This window comes from Alosa pseudoharengus, unplaced genomic scaffold, assembly GCF_046254945.1.
Source record: "Alosa pseudoharengus isolate Yale_2024_CS ecotype anadromous, Long Island Sound unplaced genomic scaffold, YU_APseudo_1.1 YU_APseudo_1.1_scf_23, whole genome shotgun sequence".
In the NCBI taxonomy this organism is placed as follows: Eukaryota; Metazoa; Chordata; class Actinopteri; order Clupeiformes; family Clupeidae; genus Alosa; species Alosa pseudoharengus.
In genome coordinates this window covers 15879133-15889132 of record NW_027468685.1, presented here as the reverse complement: position 1 = coordinate 15889132, position 10000 = coordinate 15879133, and the positions used below count along the sequence as shown (strand labels likewise).

Below are 10000 nucleotides of genomic sequence, written 5' to 3'. Positions count from 1 at the left end.
AGAGACAGAAAGAGAGAGAGTAAGAGAGAGACAGAAAGACGGAGAGGCGGTTCGAGTCGAGAGGGATGCCGCACCAGCGTTGCTCCCTCTATTTACGAGGTCACTTCCTATGAGGGAAAATTCCTGGAGGATTTGACGCCGCTAAATCCCACTCTCTCACACAATCAGACTGCTGCTTACTGCCTTTAGACACCAGCTGTGAGATTGTCCCCTCTCTCTCTCTATTTCTCTCTCTCTCTCTTTCTCTCTCTCTCTCACACACACCCTCACACTCTATCTTTTTCTCTTTATCAATCTCTTACTCTCTCTCTTTCTCTCTCAAGGATTGACAGAGTGAATCCCACTCTGATTACTATGCTGGCCTTTAGCCCAACTGTAAGACCTCAGATCTTTACTCTCTCTCTCTCCATCCCTCTATCTTTCTATACAGTAAATTAACACCCCACTCCATCCCTCTCTCTTACTTCCCTCCCTCTTAGTCTCTCCATCACTATCTCCCTTTAATCCCATACCTCTCCATCCCTGCTCCTCCTCTCATCTTCCTCCCTCTCCTTCTCTCCCTCCGCTCACTCCTCCTAGGCGGGTCCTCCTATTTCCTCTCTTTCTAGTCAGTCGTATTCTCTCTCTCCCTCTCTCTCTCTCTCTCTATCTAGTAGTATGAGCAGCACAGCACAGCACAGCACAGCACAGCACAGCACCTCACAGCACAGCACCTCACAGCACAGTGCCTGTGAAGTCAGTCCTTCTTTACATAATCACTCCCGCACTGCAGAGACGAGCGCTCCGCTCTTTTCCTCTTTTTCCTCTCCTTCTCTCCTCATTCTTCTCCTTCTCTATGCAGTCCTTCTCTCCTCATTCTTCTCCTTCTCTATGCAGTCCTTCTCTCCTCATTCTTCTCCTTCTCTATGCAGTCCTTCTCTCCTCATTCTTCTCCTTCTCTATGCAGTCCTTCTCTCCTCATTCTTCTCCTTCTCTATGCAGTCCTTCTCTCCTCATTCTTCTCCTTCTCTATGCAGTCCTTCTCTCCTCATTCTTCTCCTTCTCTATGCAGTCCTTCTCTCCTCATTCTTCTCCTTCTCTATGCAGTCCTTCTCTCCTCATTCTTCTCCTAATGACGATGCAAGCGTGGAGCGAGGGATGGTCAGCGACAGCTTGTTGTGTTTGTGTGTGTGTGTGTGTGTGTGTTGTGTGTGTGTGTGTGTGTGTGTTTGTTGTGTGTGTGTGTGTGTGTGTGTGTGACGTGAATGCAGTTTAGAAGGCACATGGGAAGAGGCAGCGCTCCCAAAAGGGGGACGTGATTGTGCTGTTCTCAGTTGCACACTGCCATCTCTCTCTCCTCCTTCTTCCTCTGACACACTCTCTCTCTCCCTCTCTAACTCTTTCTCTCTCTCTCCCTCTCTAACTCTCCCTCTCTAACTCTCTCTCTCTATCTCCCTCTCTAACTCTCTCTATCTCCCTCTCTAACTCCCTCTCTAACTTTCCCCCTCTAACTCTCTCTCTCTCCCTCTCTAAAGCTCTCTCTCTCTCTCTCTCACTCTAACTCTCTCTCTCTCCCTCTCTCTCTCTCCCTCTCTAACTCTCTCTCTCTCACACACACTCTAACTCCCCTCTCTCAGCATAGCCAGCAAACTGCACCACAGCACAAACTACCATGGGCAAAGGATTTTACAAAGATATGAACTCTCTGATGCAAACATTTGTATCTGCACACACACATACACACGCACGCACCCGCAGACACACACACACACACACACACATAGGAAGCAGCTGGTGTAGTAACCAACACTATTGCGTGTGTGGCTTGGGGTGTGAAGTGTTCCTCATTCTCTCAACCTGGACCACACTGTATATCTCTCTTTGCTCCTCTCTTCTCTTCTCCTCCCTCATTCACTCAACCACTCACCAAATGCATTATGCTCTCCCTCACACACTCAATTAGTCAATAATTTGCATTTTTCTTTTCACCTAAATCACTCCTTCATCCCCCCATCCACTCAATTCAATTCAATTCAATTTATTTTTTCAGTTTTCAAGTTCACTCAAGTTAATTCAAGTTTCAGTTCAATGAGCTTTATAGGCATGACTAAGTTTTACAATAGTGCCAAAGCAGTGATGGAGAAAGAGAAGAAAAAATAAAAAATAAAGGAAGAAAGAAAGAAAATAACTAACAATTAAATTCTAGACTAAACTTCTAAACTCATTCTCCAACTCAATCATCCTCTCACTCTTTCTTTGTTACACTTCCACCTTGAGAGCTGTCCATCTGCTGTGTTGTGTTGGCTCTCTCAGAAACAATCATGCTGCCATGATGCTGTCATGTTGTGCAGTATAGACTACAGTAGTGTCTGCCATGATGCTGTCATGTTGTGCAGTATAGACTACAGTAGTGTCTGCCATGATGCTGTCATGTTGTGCAGTATAGACTACAGTAGTGTCTGCCATGATGCTGTCATGTTGTGCAGTATAGACTACAGTAGTGTCTGCCATGATGCTGTCATGTTGTGCAGTATAGACTACAGTAGTGTAATTTTATCATGTCTGCATCAATGCTGTCATGTTGTGCTGTGTATGTTATATAGTGTAATTCTATCATGTCTGCATTGATGCTGTTAGACTGTGCAGTATAGACTACAGTAGTGTAATTCTATCATGTCTGCATCAATGCTGTCATGTTGTGCTGTGTATGTTATATAGTTTAATTCTATCATGTCTGCATTGATGCTGTTAGACTGTGCAGTATAGACTACAGTAGTGTAATTCTATCATGTCTGCATCAATGCTGTCATGTTGTGCTGTGTATGTTATATAGTGTAATTCTATCATGTCTGCATTGATGCTGTTAGACTGTGCAGTGTATGTTATAGTCGCGTAATTCTGTCTCCTGTCCTGCATCATGCTCCATTTGTGCCCAACGTATAATCACAGATCACGCCTAAGGTTCACCAAGGCTGCTTGTTACTGCAAAAAGAAACCTGGAGGGCTTTTTCTCTCTCTCTTTCATTTCCACTGTCTCTCTCTGCCTTTCTCTCCTTCTCACTGTCTCTCTATCCCTTCCTCTCTCTCTCTCTCTCTCTCTCTTTCTCTCTCGCTCTTCTCTGTGTCATGATGAACACTCTTATCTGTTGCTGTGATGGTTAATTATTATGATTTGGCCCCTCCACATTCTGCCTCGGTGAACAGACGACTCCGGCGTCATGTGTGACCGAGCCGGAAAAACGCGCCTGCCCGCCCGCCCACCTGCCCACCCACACCATTCCTAGCGCTGTCCATGAATATGGATCTCCAGAAGTACCAGTGAGTACTCAAGTAAAATGCCACTGCTTTTCTGACCAAGACGCAATAAGCAAATAATAACAAACGTGACATTTATTTGGCAATCTGGCATGTAAAGGGAACAAAACTCATAGTTAATGTTCCCTTCAAAACATGGGCTTAAAATGAGTCATGTGTGTCTTATCAATGCAAGGAGAATGCTTCAATGAGGAATAAGAATATGGAAATCTTCACCACTTTAGAATATTGGAATGACTCGATGATGATGAATGCACTGATGAAATGAACTTACCTTCTTCTTCATTTTCACATTCTTAAAGATGGCATGGACTCTCCAGGTCTTGGCAAACATGGCGCCGAAAGCTGTCGTGTAGCCCACTATGAGGATCCACGTTCGGACCTGGAGAGAAGAAAGATGTCTGGAATAAGTCCATGTGGGGACTGAAAGTACACCACTGACGTAAAGATGTCTGAAATCAGTCCATGTGGGGACTGAAAGTACACCACTGACGTAAAGATGTCTGCTGATTAACAATTAAACGGGAATACGGGAATGTACTGGAATATGCTTAAATTTTGATGCTGTGAATTTCGAAGTATATAGTGCACACACACACACACACACACACACACACATACACACACATATACACACACACACACACACACACACACACACACACACACACACACACACACACACACACAGACAATGTGATAACGAAATCCCCTGGTAGCAGTCTGTTTTCCCATTTGTCTGTATGGATAAAGATAACTCTTTTCAGGACCTGTGAGTCGCCATGCCTCTCTCTATCTATCTCTCTCTCTCTCTTCCACCCTCCTTCTCTCTCTATCTCTCTCTGTTGCTTTCTCTGTCTCCGTTTCTCTCTTTCCCTTCCTCTCTAGTGCAGCAGGACCTAAATCCTTGAGACTAGATATTTCAGTGCCGATGTGTGAAGACTATGTTGAAGGCACTTCTCTTCCTCTCTCCCTCTGTTTCCACTCCATGTGCTACTCTATGTGGAAATGTGTTGTGTATTACATCTAGTGCAATTAAGCAGTATGACACGAGTGGGAGTTTTTTTTTTTTGGTTCGTTTCTTTATTTTTTTTTAATTTCTCGATCAAAGACGATAAAACAGTAATCCAAAGGATCACATGCTAAAGTAACATACTTATTTCCAGCATGGTCCTAGGTGTTAGGAGTGGGGATGATAAAAGATATTGCCATGGCTGTAATTCAGCCGTAGGTAGGTATAACAATTAATACATAGCTCTAACCTAACTGTTATACCTAACTGTTGTATCTATATTCAATAGGGAAACACTGTATATTACAACCTTTGAGTGTATCTACACCATGAAGTACAGTGTAACAAAGTGTGATACCATGTACTTATGTTGTACATATACAATACATTGTTATTAATACATGAAAATACATTATTATACATTATTAATGCATTACAACTATTATATCAATGTGGTTGTTTCATGTAGGTAACTATAAAACTTTAATTCCCTCTTTAGATTTGAATACAGCTACAACTTTGTTACACAGTTTGTTACACTGTACTTCAGCAGTATGTAGCAGGGTTCTGTAATATAAAGTGTTACCCTATACGGTAATCGGAAATTTGGATTTTATTACATACATGCAAAATATGCTGTTGTTTATAAACCAATCACAGTTGCAATTTATGTTTTTATAGGGAAATATATTTGCCCACATACATGGACATTATTGGTCAGAAGATGGTCAGAAGATGGTCCTCACGTGCCCCAGTTCCTTCCTGGCGATGCCACTCGCTCCCTGGCCCTTTCTGTGGCACTCCGTGTGAGGTTCTCACTTTGGTGCTTTAATATTATTTGGGCTATCTCCCGCGGGGCCCTAACTATCTCTGTAATCAAAGCGCTCTAATTAAAAGAGCAGACATGTTCCAATGAGAGCGGTGAGAGAGGCAAGAGAAGCGCTCGAGCGCTCGAGCGAGCGAGCGAGCGAACGCACCCAGGGGCGGAATCAATCAGCTCTGCGCTCCGTTATCAACTGGCCCCACATTCGCCTCAACACCACCACCACCGGAACAGGTGGCGCAGAATTCTGGCAACCCAGAAAAAAAACGGCTGACCATGGGACAGATCTGGCAACAGATCTGACATGTCCATGTCAGACCTGGCTCTGATCTGGGACAGAGCTGGTACCAGAGTCCACTCCTAACTGGGCTGGCTGGACTGGGCTGAGTGCAGATCTAACCACTTGTGCCAGTGCTCCCTCAACTAGCAGAGCAGGTCTCCAACCCCCCAGAGAATCCCAGTGGCAATTTACAGCTGTGAAAAAAATACTCTCTTGGCAGCGTGCCCTTTTGTTTTTAACACGCTTACCCCCTAATTAGGAGGCAGGGGGAAGGCAATCATCTACTGATATGAATACATTTTAAATATACATACAAACACAAAATAAATATAAATATCAATACAATGTGAATATAAATATAAATATATGCTCACAGTGCAGAGGGTCTCAAACTCCTTGTCGGAGACAAAGGAGCCGTCCAGGCCGAAGAGGAAGATTGAGGCGTAGGAGAGCATTCCACCAAGGATGATCAAGTTGTTCATGTACGGACTGGACATCTTTATCAGCCTACCGACAGACAGGCAGACAGACAGACAGGACAAGTCAAAAACGTTTGCTCAATTAATTTAAACCCTTTCTGCATAACATTCTCTGTGTGGTCCTACAAAACGAGTCTTTCAACATAAACGTATGAGTTTTCGAGATGGTTTAACAAGGGCACAGCAGACTCTGCAGACTATGTCTTTGCAAGCTACATGAGTTAGTGGGAAACTGTGTTGGGCAGTTCATCCTGATCTATGCCATGCAGCCCCTGTTCTGACCTGTGTTGTGTGACACTCACGCAAATGTAGTTCCCTACCTGTGGTTCCTGCTCTGTACTGTACTAAACTGTTCTGCCTGGTTCCTGCTCTGCCCAGTACTAAACTGTTCTGCCTGGTTCCTGCTCTGCCCAGTACTAAACTGTTCTGCCTGGTTCCCTACCTGTGGTTCCTGCTCTGCCCTGTACTAAACTGTGCTCCCTCGTTCCCTACCTGTGGTTCCTGCTCTGCCCTGTACTAAACTGTGCTGCCTCGTTCCATACCTGTGGTTCCTGCTCTGTACTGTACTAAACTGTGCTGCCTCGTTCCATACCTGTGGTTGCGGTTCTTGATGTTGAAGAAGAGAAAGGCCCCGGCCATGAGCATGCCCAGGATTGTGATGGTGGACAGGATACTGTAGAGCGGCACGCTGATATGCCAGCGCTGCAGACGCACAAAGGTCCTGTCCTTAGGAGGCTCCAGGCCTGAGGAAGTGAGAGAAGACCAGAGAACAGAAGCACAGGACATTAGACAGAACAGAGACCAGAGAACAGAAGCACAGGAAATTAGACAGAACAGAGAGCATGCAGAAATGTAAGATGTTGAAAAAATAGCTTCTTTTGTAACAGAGTTCATGTTTTTCTTTTTTTTTCAATTATCTCTATTCTGAGAAAATACAGTTGTCTGTCTTTCTCATCGGCTGAGTTGCTATGGTGAGAGGATCAGAGGTGATGTTGAAACACCGCGGTTACATCACTGAGGATGTTCTCAAGTGTAAGAGTGAAGAGTGAAAAGGAAGAGAGTGTCCCAATCTCCGGAAAAGGCCAGCTGTGATGTTCCATCTCTCTTTTCTCTCCCCGTCTCAGCACTACAGCTGCCAGGTACAGTGAATAACATTCTGAGAGAGGAAGAGGAAGCTCATTCCAGGTGAGCAGTGAGAGATGCATGGGCATTATGTTCCAGACTGAGTGAACAGCAACAGCTTGAATCACAGAAATTTCCAGACCTCTATGTACAGTATGGTGGGACTTGCTAACATACAAACACTCAAAAAGAAGACATGAGTAAAAGTGTTTCAAGCTCAAATTTGTGAGGCATTGTACATGTAGGTCAGTTAATAGATTTTGGGTTGATGACCATGGCCTTGCCCTGGTTATTAGCTATTTTCTTACATTCCTACCCTCTTGCAAACAGGTCAATAATTGAGGCATTTTTGAGGTTACTGAGTTCTGTTAGTTGGGGACTAGACTTGAAAAGCTGTGATTTACTTGTGTGCTACTAGGACACTCAAGAGGCAGACAAGGGGTCACTTTTGGCACTAGGGCATGAGCTACATAACGCTGTGAATAATTCATTTATGATCAAACGAGAGGGAGACCTTGTGTCACAGATATTTACGTATGTATCCCGCACACGCACACACTCACACACGCACACGCACACACACATGCATGCACACACACGCACACGCACACGCACGCACGCACGCACGCACGCACGCACGCACGCACGCACGCACACACACACACACACACACACACACACACACACACACACACATGCATGTCTCAGACAAATCCATACCTTGAAACCTGATGGAGTTGTTGATGAGGTCCAACACGTCTGCGATGGCGTTATACTCCCCCACCTTCACCTCATGCCCCTCTGTGTGTGAGAGAGAGGGGGGAGAAGAGAGGGATAGAGATGAGAAAGAGAGAGAGAGAGAGTCAGGCAGAGAACCAGATGGGGGGGGGGCATAGGTAGACAGAGAAAGGCAGAGACAGAAAGAGAGATAGTAGAAGAAAGAAAGAAAGAAAGAAAGAAAGAAAGAAAGAGAAGAGAAGAGTCAGCTTATGAGAGAGCCAGACTGGCACTGACACAGACAGTATTTTTCCACTTGTCCAACACAGCAGAACAGCAGGTTTTTGAGCACCGGCTCCTGGCAGCGCCCACATGTTCCCCGACTCCTCACGTCCGTCCACACAGCAGGGCGCTGACGTCATGGAAACGGCCTGTCGGGAAGCTTTACAGGTGGCCACGGCGACTCAGGCCGGGAGTCCATACTCATCAGCGAAACATACACAAAACAGAGCTGCACCAGAACCGCCTATTTGTGCTGCGTCATCCGTCAGAACACAGTCTTCCCGATGTGCTCCGGCACTGAACATCAGGAGGAGGAGTGCTAGGAGTACTGAGCGAGGCTCCTCTACAGGATGAAGAAAACGATGCCAAATCAAATGAGCTTGATAGTGGGCTTAGAAACGTGGGCTTGTGTGAAGAGGCTCAAACATTAAGCCCACAAAACCAGGAGACACCTAAACACCTTGGTTTATATACTGGGCATCTCACTGATTATATGATGACAGACTGATTTATTGATTGACTGATTGATCAATCAACCGACAGACTGAACCGCGATTGATTGTTTGACTGATTGATTGATTGATTGGTTGGTCCATCCATCCATCCATCCATCCATCTTACATGATTGAAAATGTGTGAATATGGGAAGAATGGCCTTAATGCCAATGCAGTTAAAAGCCCAATGCATTCATTGTCAACCCTTTCTGGAAATATAAAGGTGGGAACCCAAATTAATACAATGACCCCTGTGGCCTGATGTGGGATCAGCAAACCCTTATCCCAGCCTTGGGGCATTATGAGCTCACATGACAGACTGTTCCAGGTACTGAACCCCCACTCGGGAAGACCAGAATGTACAGCTATAATGCAAACAGGAAGCCAGGGAGAGTATTGCAAAAATGAGAAGATTTGAGAACATTCTGATTTTGTGTGGAATAGCCCCCATGGGGAAACAATTAATCTTGCGTATAAAAAGACCCCCACTTTGTGACATCGTTTAACACGAGATCCACGTAATGGCTTCACGAGTGCAGTAACAATGACTTCAAATGTTGATGTATCCTTGACATTTTCTTTCTTCCTCCAAGGGCTCGTTCCGTTGCCGGTCTCGTTTCTTCTGAGAGACATCATCAAAGCCGGTATTAGTCCCAAATGGGTACATGTGCTGACACCATGCCATCAGCCATCAGCCATCAGCCAGCAGCTTCGGTCCTCTGCCTTCGTCTCTCCATGTAAAGGCTTTCATACACACGTATACCCAGATGGGCTCGGAGAAATTATGGGGGATGGGGAACTATAATCCAGGCAACTATTTTCTCTCAATATGCAAATTATCAGTAAACCCTAGAGTGGACTGGAAAAAAACCCAAAGTGTTTCTGTGTGTGTGTGTGTGTGTTTGTGTGTGTGTCAGCTTCAGCTCATGTCAGCCTCTTTCTGCTCAAACATGGCCTCTTTGGGGCGAACCGCAGAAAAAGCAGAAAAAGATAAATGAGCCGCCACATTGGAGGTATTTCTGTTCCGTTGCGTGGCGACACCTTCTGCCTGAGCAGTCGACGGGTGGGTGGGTGGGGAAGCTCGCTCGGCGCAGCCAATCTGACGTGGCTTCGCGTGATCCCACCTGTCTGCCGTTCGAGTCACGGAACATCGACCACGGCCGACACACACGTCGATGCCAACTCCAGTGCCACCGCCACTGCCCTCCTCCCTGCCCTCAATGTGTGCCATCACTAGACAAAGCCGCAAGCACTCAACAAGTGTGTGTGTGTGTGTGTGTGTGTGTGTGTGTGTGTGTGTGTGTGTGTGTGTGTGTGTGTGTTTGTGTGTTTGTATAGGTGGGTGTGTGTGTGTGTGGATGATTTTGTGCAAACATGTTATTATTGCACAAGTAAAGTAAAGCCTACTGTTTGAATGATGAGTTGAAAAACAGAATCAGAGATATGGGAAAAGATAGAGAAGTAGAGAGACTGAGAAGAAGACAGAAATGGAGAGA

At 45.4% G+C, this 10000-nt stretch overlaps 1 protein-coding gene across 1 annotated transcript in view; it reads right to left on the bottom strand.

Annotated features, from left to right (window-relative positions):
- The window catches only part of gabbr2 (gamma-aminobutyric acid (GABA) B receptor, 2), a 218028-nt gene that overhangs the window by 48590 nt on the left and 159438 nt on the right, over positions 1-10000 (bottom strand). The window contains exons 9-12 of the mRNA XM_076301769.1: positions 7731-7811; positions 6481-6631; positions 5784-5916; positions 3569-3676 (exon numbers count right to left, since the gene is read on the bottom strand). Of these exons, the coding sequence (XP_076157884.1) occupies positions 3569-3676; positions 5784-5916; positions 6481-6631; positions 7731-7811 (473 nt within the window). The remainder of the gene's footprint in view (positions 1-3568; positions 3677-5783; positions 5917-6480; positions 6632-7730; positions 7812-10000) is intronic.